General features: G+C 42.0%; 1 protein-coding gene across 1 annotated transcript in view; it reads right to left on the bottom strand.

Annotated features, from left to right (window-relative positions):
- Positions 1-19,245, bottom strand: part of POLE (DNA polymerase epsilon, catalytic subunit) — a 75,540-nt gene extending 56,295 nt beyond the window's left edge. Inside the window, 17 exon segments of the mRNA XM_032229346.1 lie at positions 2,720-2,833; positions 4,332-4,464; positions 5,280-5,399; positions 7,182-7,267; positions 8,292-8,402; positions 9,406-9,513; positions 9,639-9,719; positions 9,814-9,952; positions 11,024-11,111; positions 11,114-11,137; positions 11,140-11,176; positions 12,685-12,777; positions 14,031-14,075; positions 15,269-15,349; positions 17,987-18,087; positions 18,090-18,122; positions 19,104-19,245. Of these exon segments, the coding sequence (XP_032085237.1) occupies positions 2,720-2,833; positions 4,332-4,464; positions 5,280-5,399; positions 7,182-7,267; positions 8,292-8,402; positions 9,406-9,513; positions 9,639-9,719; positions 9,814-9,952; positions 11,024-11,111; positions 11,114-11,137; positions 11,140-11,176; positions 12,685-12,777; positions 14,031-14,075; positions 15,269-15,349; positions 17,987-18,087; positions 18,090-18,122; positions 19,104-19,245 (1,536 nt within the window).
- Positions 19,246-21,971: the final 2,726 nt, after the last annotated feature.

The raw sequence follows: 21,971 nt of genomic DNA, 5'->3' as shown, positions 1-21,971 counted from the left end.
CCAGAAGAAAAAAGCCGACAGTGAATCCACACCAACAGAATCTGATCAGGCTAGGATGACAATCGTTCCCTTGAATACTCTTTTTTAATTTTCTCAGTGCGAGGGAAGCCGTTGTTTTGACACCAAGATACACAGCCTCTACAACATGCGGTTTTGGAATAAACAGTTTATTGTTATTATTATTATTATTATTATTATTATTATTATTATTATTTTGTATTTAGTAAAGCACATAGCAAGCTCTTGATCACAACTGCCAGGAGCTCATCTAAGCTCAGCATTACACAGCATCCAAAGGGCTTTACGTTAAGACAGGTGAGAAACTGTCTAAGAAAGTGTCGAGAAGGAATAGAATGCAAAAGAATTAAATAGAATGGAAAATAGAATAGAAAATAGAATAAAGAATAGAATAGAAAATAGAATAGAATAGAATAAAGTAGAATGGAAAATTCAATGGAAAATAGAATGGAAAGTAGAATAGAATAGAATAAAATAAAATAGAATTGAATGGAGAATAGAAAATAGAATAAAGAATAGAATAAAATAGAATAGAATGGAAAATAGAATAGAACAGAAAATAGAATAAAGAATAGAATAGAATGGAAAATAGAATGGAAAATAGAATAGAATAGAAAATAGAATAAAGAATAGAATAGAATAGAATAAAATAAAATAGAAAATAGAAAGAATAGAATAAAATAAAATAGAATAGAATAGAAAATAGAATGGAAAATAGAATAAAGAATAGAATAAAGAATAAAGAATAGAATAGAAAATAGAATAGAATAAAATAGAATGGAAAATACAATGGAAAATAGAATGGAAAGTAGAATAGAATAGAATAAAATAAAATAGAATTGAATGGAGAATAGAAAATAGAATAAAGAATAGAATAGAATAAAATAAAATAGAAAATAGAATAAAGAATAGAATAAAATAAAATGAAATAGAATAGAATAGAAAATAGAATGGAAAATAGAATAAAGAATAGAATAAAGAATAGAATAGAATAGAATAGAATGGAATGGAAAATAGAATGGAAAATAGAATAGAATATAGAATAGAATAGAATAAAAAAATAGAATAGAATGGAAAATAGAATGGAAAATAGAATGGAAAGTAGAATAGAATAGAAAATAGAATAAAGAATAGAATAAAATAGAATAAAATAAAATAAAATAGAAAATAGAAAGAATAGAATAAAATAAAATAGAATAGAATAGAAAATAGAATGGAAAATAGAATAAAGAATAGAATAGAATAAAATAGAATAGAATGGAAAATAGAATAGAATAGAAAATAGAATAAAGAATAGAATAGAAAATAGAATAGAATAGAATAAAATAGAATGGAAAATAGAATGGAAAATAGAATAGAATAGAAAATAGAATAAAGAATAGAATAGAATAGAATAGAATAAAATAAAATAGAAAATAGAAAGAATAGAATAAAATAAAATAGAATAGAAAATAGAATGGAAAATAGAATAAAGAATAGAATAAAGAATAAAGAATAGAATAGAAAATAGAATAGAATAAAATAGAATGGAAAATACAATGGAAAATAGAATGGAAAGTAGAATAGAATAGAATAAAATAAAATAGAATTGAATGGAGAATAGAAAATAGAATAAAGAATAGAATAGAATAAAATAAAATAGAAAATAGAATAAAGAATAGAATAAAATAAAATGAAATAGAATAGAATAGAAAATAGAATGGAAAATAGAATAAAGAATAGAATAAAGAATAGAATAGAATAGAATAGAATGGAATGGAAAATAGAATGGAAAATAGAATAGAATATAGAATAGAATAGAATAAAAAAATAGAATGGAATGGAAAATAGAATGGAAAGTAGAATAGAATAGAAAATAGAATAAAGAATAGAATAAAATAGAATAAAATAAAATAAAATAGAAAATAGAAAGAATAGAATAAAATAAAATAGAATAGAATAGAAAATAGAATGGAAAATAGAATAAAGAATAGAATAGAATAAAATAGAATAGAATGGAAAATAGAATAGAATAGAAAATAGAATAAAGAATAGAATAGAAAATAGAATAGAATAGAATAAATAGAATGGAAAATAGAATGGAAAGTAGAATAGAATAGAATAAAATAAAATAGAATTGAATGGAGAATAGAAAATAGAATAAAGAATAGAATAGAATAAAATAAAATAAAATAGAAAATAGAATAAAGAATAGAATAAAATAAAATGAAATAGAATAGAATAGAAAATAGAATGGAAAATAGAATAAAGAATAGAATAAAGAATAGAATAGAATGGAATGGAATGGAAAATAGAATGGAAAATAGAATAGAATATAGAATAGAATAGAATAAAAAAATAGAATAGAATGGAAAATAGAATGGAAAATAGAATGGAAAGTAGAATAGAATAGAATAGAGAATAGAATAGAATAGACTAGAAAAGAAACAGAAATGAATGGAGTAGAATAGAATAATGAAAGAAGAAAGGAGAATAGAATAGAATAGAACAGAATAGAATTCTTTATTGGCCAAGTGTGACTGGACACACAAGGAATTTTGTCTCCAATGCAGAAGCTCTCGGTGTCCATACGAGCAATAAGGGATAGATCAGGATCATAGTCATGGTAAAAAATACGTTCATCACAAATCCTGAGACGCAACGCTTAGGCAAAGAGAAAACGAGGTCCTTCCAACCCAAGCAGAAATGCCCTCTTGCTCACCTCGTCCGGTTCCATCGGAATGATTGTGCACAAGGCGAAGATGAAAGGGTGCACATACTTCATGTACATGTAGTAGGTGGCAACAGCATCGGACACTGAATAGGTGGCCAAAGTCTAGAAAGAATCAAGAGACCGGTTTAATACTCCGGAAGCCAGCGCCCGGAACTGCATTTTTTCAGGGCGCAGGGAGAGCGGTCAGGAATCCACCCCTTTATTGGCATATGGATTGGGGAAGACTTAAAAGATAGATAAAACTTGATAAAATGCTTTGAGGCAATCCCTAGGCGCGGGAGCTCATCCCATTGCACAGCGCTCGGGTCTCGAGCAGGATGTGCTCGCGATGCATTTTGGGGATTGGGGTGCGCGATATGGGCACTTGGCCCCTCAAAAGGTTAACCATCCCTGTTATAGGCGATGAGTTGGTTTGCATTTGTGATGATTAGAAGCTGCTTCTATATGCATATAGAAGCTGACTGGAAGCAGTAGGCTTCCTCCCATATTTGGGCATACCAGGGGTTGTGACTCTAAATACATACCTATTTCCCTGGCTCAGCTGATAAAGGAGGAGAACCTCGTGGCTTAGTGGTTAACACATCTGCCTAAGATGCAATACAGCACAGGTTCTAACCCCAGTAAGGGTATGGCTAGCTGATGAGAGCTGAATAGCTTGAAATAGATCTATACTAGTCTCCCTTTATTTATTTATCAGCACAAATACAACACAAATGTAACAAAGGCAACAGTAAAAATATTGGGTTTCTGTCTGGATGGTCTCTTGTGACGAGCCGATAGACAGAGAATGGAAGCAATAAACTTCCTCCCATATTTGAGCATACCAGGGGTTGCGACTCTAAATACATAGAAGCTGACTATATCTATCTATCTATCTATCTATCTATCTATCTATCTATCTATCTATCTATCTATCTATATATATATATATATATATATATAGTGGCCCAGCAGGAGCTGTTGGAGCTGCCACCAGACTCCGACAGCGAGGGGCCCGATGAGTCGGCTCTGGAGGACCCTGGACAGGGTTCTGACTCCGAGCAGGGCGCAGAGAGGCTGGTTGGCCACCAGGAGGCGCTTGAGCCTTGGACCAGTGGGGAGGAGACAAGGGAGTGTGATCCAGAAGCCAGCAGTGAGTTGTTCCTGGATGTCCGGCACCGAAGAGCTAATAGGCATAAGAAACAATTACACAGTTACAGGAGGTAATTGCACTCAGCTGGTGGCAATTAGGCTCCTCTCCAGACTATAAAAGGACTGCTTGTGCACACGTCCCTTTTGCAGGAGTCAACGCAGGAACTAATGTCGGAGAACATTATGGTGAGCTTGGCAGGCTGGATTGCTGCCAAGCCTTATCTGTGCTGGATTGCTGCCCAAGCTTGTCTGTGCCAGTTTGCTGCCAAGGACCTGTCTGTCTGTTAATTAAATGCCGTAACATCTTTGATTCGGAGTGTGTTGGTGTGGGACGAGGGGGGTCAGAACACATATAGAAGCTGACGATGATAGATAGATAGATAGATAGATAGATAGATAGATAGATAGATAGATAGATAGATAGATAGATAGATAGAGTCAGGGGAAATTTGCCCCAGGATAGAAATACCTGAGGCTCTTCGATCGCCATTCGGCACATCTCTTCAGGGTCTAGCTCCACCGGATCGTAACCCAACTTCGCTTTGGCGGCTGCTTTTAAGTTGTGGCTGCCCACTGGGAGGTAACTGTCTCTCTTCACCCACCTGCCAAGAGGAAGGAATCACGGCACTGAAATCGGGTTTCTGCTGCCCCAGCAGTATATAGCTAGCGTAGGAATTAAGAACTGTCTCCTTTAAGAAACTACCTCATGGGAAATGCAGGCAGAGACTGCCTTATGGGAAACGTAGTTCCACGACATGTGATCACATCTCTGTTTATGATTGGCCACTGGGGCATCTTGCCCACCTGGAAAGTTTATAGCCGGGGCAGTTCAATTGCTTTTGTGAACCGGAATAGTAGCATTCTACATCTCCGCTCAGCATGGGGATAAAATCATCATCTTTTTACACTACGTGATGGGACAAATCATGGAAAGTCAGAAGAATCTTAACACTGAACTGTAAGTTTTGCTATTAAGGATGCCTGATAATAAACGTGGTCTGAAAGAGATTCCTAAACGTGGAGTTAACTGGCTGCCCGAGCAGAACCTCATTGCCCGGGGGCAGAAGAGGGTTGTTAATAAATCAGGGGAGACAACAAAGCTGGCATGGGAGGGGGGGGGGGAGAAAGGGGGGGTTCTGGAGGGGAAACCAGAAGGACCAAGCCAAGCTTCAATCAGAGTTAAATATAAGATTGGGCCAGTCTCTCTGCACCCCCACCGCACCCCATAGCAATAACATTTATCTCAATAAATGTTCTGACCGAGGCTTCCCGAGAGCATGAAACAGACTCCTTGTCCCGACAAAAACCCCTTGTATTAATTAGCTGTGAATTCTGCTCATTCACATCCAGCAAAGTCTTTCGAGGGAGGATTTACAGTCACAGACCTCATCTGGCTTGGAGAGCTGCCAGCCCTTACCGGAGACAATCCATGTGGATGCACTGCGAAGATTTGTATTCTCCCTGGCCGTCTTTCTGGAACCCAATCTCCTGCTGCATATTCATCCCATGGACGGCTGCTCTGGCTTCCACAAAAGGCCTGGAGACAGGGGGACAGTTGAGCCGCAGAATCAGACAAGGTCTATGGCAGGGGCTCTCCAACCTTGGCCACTTGAAGACGTGTGGACTTCAACTCCCAGAATTCCTCAGCCAGCTGGCTGAATTCTGGGAGTTGAAGTCCACACGTCTTCAAGTGGCCAAGGTTGGAGACCCCTTGGTCTATGGCGCTGAAAGCAGCAACGTGATCACAAACATTTTCATCCCAAGCACACACACAAAAAAAGGAAAGGCCACTCAGTTCCTCTGTGCCAGGGGTGTCGAATTCAAGGCCCGTGGGCCAAATCCGGCCCACGGGGCCAGCCTGGAAACAGCAAAGAACCGGCCTACGGTGCCTCTGCCAGCAAGAATGGGGCGGGGGGGGGGCGCTCTGTTTTCCCTGGCAGAGGGCTATCAAAACAAACTAAAGATAAAACAGGAGGAGAAACGTTTGCCCCTTGTGTATTTGAGTGTGCAGGAAGGGACAGGAAAGGAGGAAGAGAAAGAGGGAAGAGAAAGATGGGAAGAGAGCAAGGAAGGAAAAAGGAGAGGGGAAGGAAGAAGAAAGGAGAATGAAGAGGGAAGGAAAAAGGAGAGGGGAAGGAAGAAGAAAGGAGAATGAAGAGGGAAGGAAAAAGGAGAGGGGAAGGAAGAAGAAAGGAGAATGAAGAGGGAAGGAAAAAGGAGAGGGGAAGGAAGAAGAAAAGAGAATGAAGAGGGAAGGAAAAAAGAGAGGGGAAAGAAGAAGAAAGGAGAATGAAGAGGGAAGGAAAAAGGAGAGGGGGAGGAAGAAGAAAGGAGAATGAAGAGGGAAGGAAAAAGGAGAGGGGAAGGAAGAAGAAAGGAGAATGAAGAGGGTAGGAAAAAGGAGAGGGGAAGGAAGAAGAAAGGAGAATGAAGAGGGAAGGAAAAAGGAGAGGGGAAGGAAGAAGAAAGGAGAATGAAGAGGGAAGGAAAAAGGAGAGGGGGAGGAAGAAGAAAGGAGAATGAAGAGGGAAGGAAAAAGGAGAGGGGAAGGAAGAAGAAAGGAGAATGAAGAGGGAAGGAAAAAGGAGAGGGGGAGGAAGAAGAAAGGAGAATGAAGAGGGAAGGAAAAAGGAGAGGGGGAGGAAGAAGAAAAGAGAATGAAGAGGGAAGGAAAAAAGAGAGGGGAAGGAAGAAGAGAGGAGAATGAAGAGGGAAGGAAAAAGGAGAGGGGAAGGAAGAAGAAAGGAGAATGAAGAGGGAAGGAAGGAAGGAAGGAAGGAAGGAAGGAAGGAAGGAAGGAAGGAAGGGAGATTATAATGAGTAAGTGAGGATTTTAGGGAAGTCCTGTCTTAGCACTTGGCCACTACAGGTGCCCCCACCCCCAACACAAGTGATGTTGAGCTGGCCACAGCCTCCAAGGTCAAACACAACCTTGATGGGGTCCTCAATGAAACAGAGTTTGACACCCCTGCTCTATGCCTTCATGTTCAATTCCCCAAATTCCACAATATTCCATTATTGGAAAACCAATAAGCATTCAAGTAGCATTCCAGGTTAAGTGGACATTTTTTGGATGTTCTTTCTATCCTCAAAATTATTATTATTTTTTAAAAAACATTCCACGTGCAAATGTAGTTTCTCTGGTGCAGGGATGATGGGCCTCTACGTCCATAAGGATGGGTGAGCTCACAAGATAGATTCCACTTGGTTTTAAGAGCCGGTTTCTTTCTTTGGACCCAAGGATTACTCGGGATAAGGATATCTCCACGTCTGATCGTTGTAGGTACTGATAGCAGGCTTCGTAAACCCCGATTCTCACCAGTCAAAGAAGTCTCCGTTGTATGTCACCATGATAGATGGCTTGGTTTCTTGAACGTGTTCAAACCACCGCTGGATAAGATGAGCCTGGGTTTGTTTTTTGTTTTTAAAAGGGAAGAAAAGGAGACCGTTATGATTCACGGGTCCTGCAAACAACCATACCTGGCTGTTTCTGGGCCTGGGGGGGTGAGCAGGGTCAGAAACCATCAATACTTGAGATCCCGGAGATCAAATAGGCAGGAGAATCTTGCCAGGTTTCTCGCATGCTGTGGAGATGGTGTCAGTGTTGGAGACCCCTGGTGTAAACTGCCTGCCTGCCTGCCTACCTAGCGTATCTATATGTCTGTCTGCCTGCCTGTCTGTCTATCTATCTAATCTATCTATCTACCATATCTATCTACCGTAACTATCTACCATATCTATCTACCATATCTATCTACCATATCTATCTATCTATCTATCTATCTATCTATCTATCTATCTATCTATCTATCTATCTATCTATCTATCTATCTATCTATCTATCTATATCATCTACCTATCTACCTACCCACCCACCCATCCATCCATGTCAGTCTATCTTATCTCTCTCTCTCTCTCTCTCTCATCTGCCTACCTACCTACCTATCCATCCATCCATGTCGGTCTGTCTGTCTATCCGTCCATTCATGCATCTATCCAACTATTGCTCTGTCTGTCTGTTTGTCTATCTATCATCTACCTACTTACCTACCAATCCATCCATCCATCATCTACCGACCTACCTACCTATCTATCTATCCATCTTTATCATCCACCTACCTACCTATCTATCTACCTATCCACTCACCCATCTGTCTGTCTGTCCGTCCGTCCATCCATCTATCTACAGTTGCTATCTAGCTATCTCTCTAATCTGTCTATCTCTCTCTATCTCTATATATCCATGTACTCATCTACATTTATTTCTATATCTATCACTATTCATCCATCCATCCATCTCATCTATCAAGTGCATGTACACAGTCAAATAGCTGAACGATATTTCATCAAAAACTGACCTGTGTAGTTAAGTAGCCATTTGAATGAATTTATAGATGTAAGGATAAAAGGGGGGGGGGATGAAGTTTACCTCATCAGGTTCGTTGAATACACAGAACGGACCCTCATACTCGGGCTTGGGAGTAAACTCAAAATCTTCGATGTCTTCCGAGACAATCTCCCGGTTTGTGATCAAGTATCCCTGAACCGCAAAAGGAGAAAGAGATGCCGCTGAAGGCCTGATCCGCCAGTCGTCCTCTCGAGATATTAATTTGGAACAGCGAAACCCCGGGGCTGGCACCCCTTCGCCCTTTCCTCATCCTGACCCCCCTCGTTCCACACCAACGCACACTCCGAGCCAGAGATAAATTACGGCATTTAATTAACAAACAGGTCCTTGGCAGCAAACCGGCACAGACAAGCTTGGGCAGCAATAAACACAGATAAGGCTTGGCAGCAATCCAGCCTGCCAAACTCCTACAAAGTTCTTCGACATTTGATTCTGTGTTGACTTCTGCAAAGAGGGGCGTGTGCACAAGTAGCCTTTTTATAGTCTGGAGAGGAGCCTAATGACCACCAGCTGAGTACAATCACCTCCTGTAATTGCGTAATTGTTCCCGACGCCTATTAGCTCTTTGATGGCGTGTATCCAGGAACAACTCACTACTGGCCTCCGGCTCACTCTCTCGTCTCCTCCCCACTGGTCCAAGGCTCAGGTGCCTCCTAGTGGCCAACCAGCCTCTCTGCGCCCTGCTCGGAGTCGGAACCCTGTCCAGGATCCTCCACAACCTCCAGAGCCGACTCCGAGGTCCCCTCGCTGTCGGAGTCTGGTGGCAGCTCCACCGGCTCCTGCTGGGCCACAACAATCATCTAAACCAGAGTTCTACAAACTTTCCTGCTTTGTGGATCGGGGTGGGGGGGATGGGGGAACGTGTAAGGGAGAGCAGGTGTCTATAAAGATTCTCAGCCATCTAGGTCACGGTTGCCCCAAAGGTGGTGTTTTTTTTTTCAAGAGGCAACTGGACTTTCTGGTTTTTCTTGGAAGAGGTTTCGCTTCTCATCCAAGAAGCTTCTTCAGCTCTGAAGGAGAACTGAACGGAGAACTTTAAGAAGCTTCTTAAAAGTTGCCGAGGTTGGAGACCCTTGTTCTAAACGACAATATTTTTTTGCAACCTCACGACTAAATTACAGGGACAACAAATCACCTGGCCGTCAATCATGTAGGAGATCATCATAATCTGGTCTGTTTCTGCGTCAGGAAATTTCAAAGGGAGTTTTGTAGTCTCGATGTCAAAGGCGAGAACCACAGGGTCCTAGGAGGAATCATAATCATTAAAAAGAAGTCAGGGATTGGAGAGAACGCTCGTTCCACAAGGCCGTGTTTCAAGGCCTCGGAGTTTTAGAAAGGTTCCCACGGAGCCGCTGAAGAGCTACTCACAGGCCGTTCCACCATGTCGTCCCGCCGAATTATCTCAGGGGGAAAAATGCTACCTCGGTGTTGAATGTTGTACCAGTGAGCCTATCAAAGGGTAAGAGGACCCAACAGAATTAAGATGCTTAAAACAATTAGTCCCGTTTAATAATTCACGGGGGAGGGCCGGTCACACACTCACCACGTGAATCTTCAGATCAATGGACAGACGGATATGGTAGGGCACATCATACTCTCGCATATCTATGATGTTGTCCATCTGGTCTGCGGTCTTCTTTGAGGGCTCCTCCTCATGGTTCAGGCTGTGTCCAGTGAGAGCGCTAGGAAAAACCAACCACAACAGCAATCAGCCTGTTTGTTTGTTTTTCAGATAATTTTTTTTTATTTTAAACACATAAACACATCAACAAAAACAAACACATGACTTAAAAACAACATAGGAACAATAAGTTCCATCGTATATCATACAGCAGTTCTGAATCGGTTTCTTTGCAGTTGGTGTTTTCCCTACTATACATTTCTATCTTGCGTTCATAATCTCGTTATTCGTTATCCGTTTGTATGTACATTTCTTTATTTATTTAAACTTAGCTACTTATGACCAGATATTATTTACCTATATTAAGCTATATATTTTTACTGTCATTTGTTCTCTTACATACAGATTATAGATATACATTCACATAGTTATTCTTTTTCTTTGCCATTCTTATATTATTATTATCCCATTTGGAAGGTTATAAGGTATAGTTTGGAATGCTTCGTTTACCATCCTTCACACCTGCTAAGACACTACCTTGTTTTCTCTTTCTTTTCCTTTCTCCCTCCCTTCCTTCTCTACTTCCTTCCTTCCTAGTCTCCATCCCCTTCTTCTTTCCCTTATCTCTTCCCTACTCCTACCCTTTTTCTTCTCCTTCCTACCTTCTTTCTTTCTCTTCCTCCCTCTTCTTTTTCTCTCCCCTCTACCCACCTTCCCTTACCTCTTTCTTCTTCCCTTACCTCTCCACCACACTTCTTCTTCTTCTCCTACTTTCTCTCCTTCTCTTCCTCTCTCTTCTACCCTCCACTCCTTTCCTTTCCTTCGTCCCTCCATTCTCTACTTCCTTCCTCCCCTCCTTTCCTTCCTTCTTCCTTCCTTTCTTTTTCTATTGTTAAAGGAAAGGATATGAAACAAAGCTGGTGTGTGGAAACACCATCCCCAAGAAAACATGAACTGGGATCTGAAAGAGACACCTATAGCAATCAGCCTGTTTGGTGGCAGCAGTGCCTCAGTTAGAAAGCCCATACAGAGAGTGGTGAGGACAACCGAGAAGATGATAGGAAGCTCACTCCCCGTTATTCCGGATGCTCTTATACATGCTAGGCGCTTCGGCTATTCGTGGACTACCTACCTAGTCAGCAGGGTGGTGTAAGTGTCCAGCGCTTGGTCCCGCTCTCTGTTCTTCTTGACCGCAGGGGTAATCTCCCTGCGGACTTTATCAGGTCATCCACGGTGTTGAAAGAAGCTTGAGATAACTTCTCTTCAGGCCAACCAGATGATTGGGCTATAAAACAAAAGAAAAGCATCAAACTTTGAGTGATTGAGTCAGGAGAGATGCACGGATCATGGGATCAAAGCAATTTAAGATCACCAAATGGAGTACAGAAGGCGGCTATTAAAAATACAATAGTTTTATAGCAAAATCAGGCTAGGGCAACTTTTGAGTTCTTAAAAACCATTGCGGCCCCGCCTGGCAGCCAGAATGGAGCCGTTCTTCATTCATTGCCATCATTTATTTATGTTTAGGTTTATTGGATTTATCTCTAATTATGGGAGCATTTTGGAAAGATAATTCTGGAAGAAGCAAAGAGCCATCTCGGCTCACAGCTACTTAGTTGATTTTCCGTGAATTTGTCCAAACTCTTCAGCCCTGGTAAAGAATTCCACTTCCTGCTTGTTTCTATGACCGATAAGTCATAAACATCTCTGCCTTTCGCTTCATTGGATATTTAAATTTAGTTTCATCAGGACTATGGTGTAAAACTGTGTTTCTCAACCTGGCAACTTGAAGATGTCTGGACTTCAACTCCTAGAATTCCCCAGCCAGCATTCGCTGGCTGGGGAATTCTGGGACTTGAAGTCCGGACATCTTCAAGTTGCCAAGGTTGAGAAACACTGGTGTAAAATTAACAGAGTTAGAGACACAATGTAATAATGAAATAAATTGGATCAAAGGCATAGATGTTGCTATTTTGTTACACACATACAGGTACAGCACCATCCTCATTCATTTTGTTAACTCGTAGCGATTCTCTTATCTCTGCGGCAAAAGTCTTTCGCCACCTGTGGCTTTACTCCCGAGTCGGCCCTTGTTCCTTAGCTGTTCCCTTCTCCTGGCAGCTCTGCTCATGCGCACATCGGGAACAGGCTCCAGCTGTTCTTCTGCCCCACTGATCTCCGACTCCGAAGGTAGCTGGTAACCGTCGGACGGCTCTGGCCCCATTTCTGCCTCCGACGCAGAACGCTCGTTCGAGCCTTCCCCAGAGCCGAGGTGGCGCAGTGGTTAGGGTGCAGTACTGCAGGCCACTTCAGCTGACTGTTATCTGCAGTTCAGCGGTTCTAATCTCACCGGCTCAAGGTTGACTCAGCCTTCCATCCTTCCGAGGTGGGTGAAATGAGGACCCGGATTGTTGTTGGGGGCGATATGCTGACTCTGTAAACCGCTTAGAGAGGGCTGAAAGCCCTATGAAGCGGTATATAAGTCTAACTGCTATTGCTATTGATAGACTCCGGGACTGGCCCATGTTCCTCCCCAACCTCCTCACCGTCTGAGTCTGCCAGCAGCTTCACTGGCTGCTGATGGGTCACAACTCGACAGAGTGGTGGAGGAAAGTAGCACAAGAGTGGGATATAGGGACAACAACAACAACAACAGTTTCTCAGGAATATTCTCATCTCCTCTTCACATCCCTCAAAAATATAACAAAACCAAAGTGGATCGGGATTATCACGTTACATATTGAAGTAAAGCTGCCGTAACATTAAAATAATCTCATTGAATCCATTTCTCACCAAGTCCAGATCTTCTTTGGGTACAATTTCCAATTTTGCTATTTTCCCCTGGAATTTCTTGGAAAGGAAGGACGATACTTCTCGGTCACAACCCTAAAAAAAGGCATTTTACATTAAATGACTTAAGGAGAACTTATTTCTACGACCATTCAAATTCCGCCCAAGTGAAAGAGCTGATAAGAAATTGTCTGTACATCTGTGAAGGACGAAGGAATGAAGAGCTGATTTTCTCTAGCCACTGTTTTCTTGAAGTAAGATACTGTTAAAGCACAGCCATCATCCTGCTGCAGTTGATGGCGAGCAACTTTCAGAAAAGGCAGTTTGTCATTGTTAATATGTTCTTGAAGAGTCTTAATACACACACACACACACACACTGTATGTATGTGTGTAACACACACAAATCTCTCAGTGCATAAGGCACTAGCACATATGATCATATACCGCAGTTATTAAGGAACAACTTGTTACTTACAAAAGAGCTGAGGTGGTGCAGTGGTTAGAGTACAGCACTGCAGGCTACTTCAGCTGACTGCAGTTCTGCAGTTCGGCTGTTCAAATCTCACTGGCTCAAGGTTGACTCAGCCTTCCATCCTTCCGAGGTGGGTGAAATGAGGACCCGGATTGTTGGGGGTGATATGCTGACTCTGTAAACCGCTTAGAGAGGGCTAAAAGCCCTATGAAGCGGTATATAAGTCTAACTGCTATTGCTTACAATTTACTACTTCTAACGTACGGTCACAAAGGAAGTATTGAACACTGCAATGTTTACTCAAGAGTGATATTATAAAAAATTGGTATATATATGAAGTGACTATTTAGAACACCTTGTTGAAAAATGAAGGAATAACATCTCTGTTTGAATGTATGAGGTACAAGGACAATAATGAACATAAGCATACTCGATAGTTGATTGGTGGGATTATGCATAATTGAAAACAGTGATCTACAAATATAAATGGTTGGTAAACCTCTTTCATATTGGGATCTGTGATTATATAAAGGTATACCGTTATTAAACAGACAATCAAGAATGTAAGGGAATTAGGTTTATTGAAAAAAATATATTAATCGTAATGAATATACGTGTACAATGTATTTAGTTATATTAGATGAAAAACCTGCGATTGTAATGTAATTGAGAATATGGATGCAAAAACATTTCTAACCAAACGACATGCTGTATGTAATGGAGGAGATCGTATTTTTTTAATATTGTTTTTTTTTTATTTTTATGTTTAAAAATTAAAAAAAAACAGATTGCAAGAAAAAGAGTGACATTATAATGGTGCAAACAGCTTAAGGCTTGAAAACCATCAGTGGTTGTAACTGTAAATTAAGACTAACCTTTTGGGCTGCAATGTAGAAATATGGTCTATAGGGTAAAGCCACCTAGGAGAGAGAAAAAAGTGAATAAGCTGAGTTTCCAAGGTTTTACAAGTAGATCGTGTTTATTTCTTATCAGTTTAATCTAAGCTACGCTCCAGAGACCAATTGTTCTTAGCCTACTCCATCTATAAAATGGGAGACATTTTTGCATTGAAGATAGGAAAGTGTTTAGTGAATGATAAGGCAACAACAGAAGCCAGGAAGATCGATTCACAGATTTTATAGGTATTTATTGATTAACTGGAGTCATAAGCTGCCTATGGCTCTAGCTGAGACACGGTATAATTTCCAGACAATAGAGCAAGACGCTTATTTCAACCTGTATTATGTATCACGTATTAACTTGTATGTGATACAATCCCATTCATCGCATATCTAATCTTCCTCCAAATTCAAGCAGTACTTCTATTTATTTTTAGCAGATTTTTTTATTATTTTTTCCTTTCTACACCTTACAGTCATTACATCAACATTGTTATGTCATCATACCTGTACATGTTCGGGGAGCCCCTTCCAAAGACATAACTCCAGCTATTTTTTTATTAACTCGTGCAAATTCTGCTATTTTCAACCCTTCGGAGGGTATTTCGGCCTCTGTCCTTCCCCAAACTTCCAATAGAGGTAAAAAACAAGAGTCTCACAGATATTTTTATTATTTTTTTCCCTTCTACAACACCTTACAGTCATTACATCAACATTGTTATGTCATACCTGTACATGTATATAATATTTCGCTTCTATATTTACACACTTTATACACAGTTCTATATATATTTATATATATTGTTTTTTGGCTTAATTAATTTTATTCTTGTTTTGCAGCCATTTGTACCAATTGTTCCAAATTTCATAATATTCCGACTCTTCTTTATCTTTTAATTTCAATGTTAATTTGTCCATCTCTGCACAATCCAAAGTTTCTTTTATCACTAATTCGTCCGAGGGGGGTATTATTTTGTTTCCAGCATTGGGCAAATGCTATTCTAGCTGTAGTTAGTAGATGTGTTAATATGTACTTAATTTCTTTGTATATTTCCCTTTGATTATTCCCAGTAGAAAGATTTCGGGTTTGTATTTTAAAATTTGAAATGGGTGCAAGAAATTACCAGGAGAACAGATAAAATTCAAGTACTTTTTAAAATGTACCCATGGACAAATATCGCCTTTCAAGGTCCCAGTTTAAAGGCACTACTGACCTTAAATCTACTTCCATCCTCCTGAATGAAATAATAATCCACAGCACTGATCAAGCGTTTATCTTCATCCAGAATCTCCGTCTAAAACAAACAGGGTTACTAAAGCCATTTTATTAGACAATTGCATTCTCCTAACATACTATTCTACAATTAGTAGCAATTGGTTCTATGTGTTGAATAACATTCCCCCCCCACAAAAAAAAAAACTAAATTGGACATGTGAGAAAGTGGAGGCTCCAGGTAAGGATGGTAATCCTTGAAGCTCTGAACTGAAAAATATTTAAAAGATACTTCGAAGCATTTCGTCACGGTATTGTAATTCATCTAGTCCTTTACTTACAACCGCAATTGGAATTGGTTGTAAGTTGAGGCAGTCATAAAAGGCATGCTTTATAACCCGGGTGGATAAAAATTGATGACTTTTTAAAAATTAAGTTATGGGTAAAATAAGAGGTTTAAGAATGGCGCAATGGTTAAATGCAGCACTGCAGGCTACTTCAGCTGACTGGAGTTCTGCAGTTCGGCTGTTCAAATCTCACCGGCTCAGGGTTGACTCAGCCTTCCATCCTTCCGAGGTGGGTAAAATGAGGACCCAAATTGTGGGGGCGATATGCTGACTCTGTAAACCGCTTAGAGAGGGTTGAAAGCCCTATGAAGCGGTATATAAGTCTAACTGCTATTGCTATTGCTAAGAATGGTGAAATCCAAATGAAATACAATAGAAGGGGAAATACCGTATATACTCGAGTATAGGCCGACCTGAATATAAGCCGAGGCACCTAATTTTACCACAAAAAACTGGAAAAGTTATTGACTCGAGTATAAGCCTAGGGTGGGAAATGCAGCAGCTACCGGTAAATTTCAAAAATAAAAATAGATACCAATAATGTTTTTGAATATTTATTTCAAAGAAAAACAGTAAACTAGCGGTGTATTCAATGAAATACTTCACTCACCTCATGATGCTGATGTCCCGCTGTGATGATGATGTCCCGTGCAGCCGCGGGAACGATGTCCCGCCTCCTATGACACACGGCACAGTGATTCCTATCATTGGATCACTGTACCAGAGGAGATGGGACATAGCTATGTGGCTGCTTGCCATAACAAGGAGGAGGTGGGACATCGTTGCAGAGCGGCAGGAGGGGGAGGAAGGGGAATCATAAGACAGCCCTGCATTACATTAGAACGTGAGGAGGGGGGATGGTGCGGTGCGCGCTGCGCGGCAAACTGACACAGAGGGAGGGGAAACTCACAGGGCACTGGGCCATTCACGAGTGTCACCCAGCGCATGGCCCCGCCCCTTTTTCTCCTCCATTTCGGGCAAATTTTTCACTGACTCGAGTATAAGCCGAGTCGGCTTTTTTCAGCCCAAAAAGTGGGCTGAAAAACTAGGCTTATACTTGAGTATATACAGTAATATAAGGTGAGCGGTATCGATTGATGATTGCTATTATTATTATTATTATAAGAAACATGAAGTTCCTGTTCATACTGTATTGTATAAATGTGTACGTCTAACTTTTGTGTGTGTATTTTACATGTTGTTAATAAAAACCTTTATTAAAAAAAAATTAGGTTTTTATTTTTTATCAAATTTGTTTTAATAAAATGCTTTTGGAGTAGATGGTTTTCTACTTAAGATGCATTAATAATTTAGTTTACTCAGTCTGAAACGGAGCTTTGTTACGTAACATGAGGCTGCATTGAAATCATGATTTAATCAACTTGATTTAAATCAAATCCCACCCTGCTTAGAACCATTTTTACCGCAGTTGTTAAGTGAATCGCCACGATGAAGTGAATCAGTGGTGGGTTCCTACCAGTTTGCACCTATTCGGTAGAACCGGTTCGTCAAATCTACCGAACCGGTTAGAAGAGGTTCCACCAGTGGACCAGGAAAGCAGGCCACACCCTACAGAAGAGGCTCCAAAATTTTTTGAAACCCACCACTGGTCCAAAACCGCATTCAACTAAACGGTGCTCGATGAAACAGCGTAGCTGACGTCATCAACAGGGCGACAACAGCGCGGAGACAGAAGCACGCTGTAAACGCTAAACCTAAAATTAACCCCTAAACCTAACCTAACCCCCCCTAAACCTAATCCTAAACCTAACCCTAAACCTAACCCTTACCTTAAGTTGAATCGGCTTGCTTTCAAAGCGCTATTTAAAGCGCCCTTCTTTCTCCGCGCTGGCTGTTGTCGCCCTGTTGATGACGTCAGCGACGCTGTTTAATCGGGGCGCGGCTTAGTCGAGCGCGGTTTTGTCGTGCCACGGATTATTCTACACTATCATGCTCATATTATAAAACTCAGGCCTCTGTGAAAGGTAAGGATGGCTACTGCGTTTGTGGTGCAATCAGAACATTGCGTGTGTTGAAGTTGTTTTAACGCAAACCAAAGATGCCTTTTCAAAAACAAGTTTCATCATATTCTTATGCATGCCAGTGCTGTGTGGGAGGTAATTTAGGGTGGTTCTGACAAGTGTCGCCGGCATCTTCATATCCGGTCACATGGGCGGCAAGCCACTCCCATCCGGTCACATGGGCAGCAAGCCACTCCCACAAAGGAGGCCACACCACAGAGTAGGTTCGAACAATTTTTGAAACCCGCCACTGAAGTGAATCCAACGGATGGCTTTTGTTGGGAAATGGCTGAAGGGGTCAGAAGTTACAAACATTATAAATAAATGAAGGGAAAAGATGGAGGCCCCTACCGGATGCATGTTGATCAGCCATCCCGTCCTTTCTGACGGCTCCTTTATTCTCTCAAACCCAAACAGCGCATCGATTTTGTCCGTCCATTGGCTGCGCTCTAACGCCGAAGTGCCGAAACGGAGGAGCTGTCATCCCCTGTGGCAAGAAAAGGAAAATATCTCGATCCAAATTTGTTTTAAGTCTCCGAAAAGCCCTGAAAAAGGTCCTTTTTGGGCAAATGGTGGTAGCTAAGACAGGATATCTACAGGTATTCCTCAACTTATGACCACAATCGAGCCCAAATGTAATGCCGTTAAGGGAGGAATTTGCTTTAAGTGAGTTTTGCCCCATTTTACGATCTTTCTGGCCAGCCTTGTTAAGCGAATCGCTGCAGTTCTTAATTAGGGACACGGTTGTTAAGTGAATCTGGCTTCCCCATTGCTTGGTAGGAGGTCGCAAAACGAGATCACGTGACCTCCTGGGACACTGCCACCGTCATAAAACACGAGTCAAACATCCGAATGTAAATCACGTGACCATGAGGATGCGGCAAACGGTCGTAAGTGTGAAAAAACAGTCATCACTTACTTTTTTTCAGTGCCGCCGTAAGTTTGAATGGCCACTAAATGAATTGTTAAGTGAGCTACCTATACTCATACCTGGAAAAACGGCACAATCACAGGTCCATCACAAATGACAGTAACAACCTATTTTAAGTTCAATGCTAGTTGAAAGGAATGCAGGAATAAAGTCTCGACTCACAACGATCTGTTTAGTGACGGTTCAAGTTATGACGGCACTGGGGGGGGAAATGACTTAGGATCCGTTTTTCACACTTAACGGCCATCGCTCCATTCCCCAGGGTCACTGGATCATGAATTCAGAGGCTTGGCGACCGACTCGTACTATGACGGTTGCAGCATCCGGCAAGCAAATCCAATGGGGGAACCCTGGATCGCTTAACAACCGTGTCCCTGAGTTAAGAACTGCAGGGATTCACTGTGCGACAAAGGTCGAAAAACAGGGCTTAACCTCAACCAGTGCCTCGTTTAGCAACCTAAGTCGTGGTCGTAAGTTCGAGGACCGCCTCTACCGAGAGGCTCAGGGGGAGGGGGGGTCTTCGAGGGTCCTCCTCACCGAGGGGCCTCCCTCTCGCCGTCTTCTGCCGGGGGCTCCGCAGCCCAGCGGCGCCTCCAGCCGCCTCCTCTGCCTCTCTTCTGCGCCATCCTGACCGGCGAGCCCAGCGACTCCCGGGCGCATTTCCCGCGCTGCGCGACATCTCGCGAGATCCAGGGCGCCCTCCCGAGAGTTCGCGCTGAGGAATTCTGGGAGTCGAAAGTCCACAAGTATTAAAAGGGGGGCGCTTTCCCCAACCACACACACCCTCCCGCCCCTTGCCTTGAACCAATCGCTTTTCTATGCCTCGTTCTCGGGTGCTAGGCGACGACCAATGGAAGAGCAGCTTTCCGTTCGTCTTCTCCAAAGAGCCGTCTCCCCACACTCCGCTGTCTGTATTCCTCCGCCTCTCCGCTTCATCCGTCCATTGGCTAATGCTCTGGCCAGGCCACGCCCTCTCTTCTCCGATTGGAGGAAATAACTCCTTTCATCTTTCACGGCCACCTTCCTTCTATCCATCCTTTCTCCCTTCCTTGGCACCTTCCCTTCTTCCTCGCCTTCTTCTTCTCTCCCTCCTTACCTTCCATCTCTATTATCCTTCCTTCCTTGCTTTCTCTCTTTCCCTTCCTCCCTTCTATATTATCTCAATTTCCTTCCTTCCTCACACTCGCTTCATCCTTCCTTCCTTCCTCCTTCCTTCCTTCCTTCCTTCCTCACCTTTTCTTTCTTTCTTCCCTCCCTCCCTTTTTCCTTGCCTTCTCTCCCTTATTCCTTCCTTGCTTACCTTCTCTCCCCTCCCTCCCTTCTGTATCTTCTCAATTTCCTTCCTTCCTTCCCCTTTCTTTCTTTCATTCTTTCTTCCTTCCCTCCTTTTCCTTCTCTCTTCTTTATTTCTTCCTTCCTTGTCTTTTCTCTCCCTTACTCCTTCCCTCCCTCCCTCCTTGCCTTCTTGCTCCCTTATTCCTTCTTTGCCTTCTCTCCCTTCTTTCCTTCCTTCCTCCTTCTATATCATCTTAATTTCCTTCCACCCTTCCCCACCTCCCTTCTTCCTTCCTTCCTCAAATGTTTTCCCTTTCTTCTATCCCTCCCTCTTTCCTTGCCTTTTCTTATTTCTTCATTCATTCCTTGCCTTCTCTCTCTCTCCCTTCTTCATTCCTTCCTTCCCTCCTTCCTCCCTTACGTTCTCTCCCTTATTCCTTCCTTCATTTATTTTTCTGTCCTTTCTCCCTCTTTTCCCTTCCTTTCATCTTCCTTCCCTTGTTCTCCCTTGCTCCCTCCCTCCCTCCCTTCCCCAAATCTATGATAATGGCCTCCTTTCTTTTTTTCCTTTTGCTGGCTTTCCATTTTTACAGTAACAGCCGGCTTAATGCACTCTCTCGATCGTTGCCAGAAAATGAAATTATCTTCGGAGCTGGCACTGTCTCCTCTGCCTGTTCCTCTGACCCCTAAATGGATCCATCCTTCACATCTGCTGCGTCAGGATTGATATCTACAATTGTCGCTTTTAAAAGCCAGAGCTGAAAGGCAGAGAGTGGGGGCCGTGGCATCTTATGTCCTTCAAAGAACATTTCCTGAGATTTGTGGTGGCTTCATCACTGGAGGATTTTAAGAGGAGAGTGGACAGCCCCTTTGAAATAATATAGGGTCTCCTGCTTGAGCAGGCAGTGGGCTGGACTAGAAGACCTCCAAGGTCCCTTCTAGCTCTATTTTGATGCTATTATTAGATTGGTGAGTTTTCTTGAGCCTTGGACAAATGGACAGTGGCCGGTTCTATCATTAGGGGTTCCAATCTAGGCTGAAAATCTCAGAAGAGGAAGATGGGGCCCCCCAAATTTTTGCACCCTGAGTTTTGCAGGTGGGAGTTTCTTGCAGTCCATGCCAGCCTCTTCTGTCTGCAAACCAGTTTTCGTATCCCAAACCCATCATAAAAATCGGGGTTTATTGCCAACAATTCGCCACTTTCAGCTTCTCCTAATCCTGATTGGTGTGTTAAGATGGAGGACTTCAATTCCCCAAAGTCCTCACTTAGCAAGGGTAGACTTCAATTCCCAGAATTCATGCTGGCTGGGGAATTCTGGGAGTTGAAGTCCACCCATCTTAAAGTTGCCAAGGTTGAGAAATGGTGGTCTTCTTCAGAATAATTTTAAAGTGACTTTTCAATTTGATGGGCTGCCATCAACACACACACACACACACATATTATATATAGTATATTTTAAGGCCATTTGTTTTATCAATTTATTGATTGTGAAAACGAGGATCGGAGGACTTCTGATTGTTCCCGGATGTTATTTGCAGAATGCCAATAAAAGAGGCTTTACCAGTTGGTCCATTTCTTTTGCTTCGTCATATAAAGCCAATAATGCCAGCTGCAGCCTGTGCTGCCTGTGCAATCAGAGGTGGGGTTTTCTACCAGTTCGCACCTATTCGGTAGAACCGGTTCGTCAAATCTACAGAATGGTTAGAAGAGGTTCCACCAGTGGACCCGGAAAGCAGGCCACACCTACAGAAGAGGTTTTGAAACCCCACTACTGACACACACACACACACACAGACAGACAGACACAGAGAGAGAGAGAAAGAGAAAAAAGGAAAGAAAAGAAAAAAGAAAGAAAAAGTGAGAGAGAGATGAAAGAAAAAAAGAAAAAAGGGACAGAGAGACAAAAGGAAGGAAAGAGAGAGAGAGAGAGAGAAAACACATGGCCGGCAAGCCACTCCCACCAAGTCACATGGCCGGCAAGCCACTCCCACAAAGGAGGCCACACCCACAGAGTAGGTTCCAAATTTTTTTTGAAACCCACCACTGCTGTGCATGATGGGAGCCGGGGTCCCACTTGTCACATTTGGAATCCCCGATGGATTCTTTCCCTCCAGAGAAAAAATAAATAA

Source organism: Thamnophis elegans, chromosome 13 (assembly GCF_009769535.1).
Source record: "Thamnophis elegans isolate rThaEle1 chromosome 13, rThaEle1.pri, whole genome shotgun sequence".
Classification (NCBI taxonomy): Eukaryota; Metazoa; Chordata; class Lepidosauria; order Squamata; family Colubridae; genus Thamnophis; species Thamnophis elegans.
The sequence above is the reverse complement of the archived record's forward strand: the minus strand, read 5'-3'. Positions and strand labels throughout refer to the sequence as shown.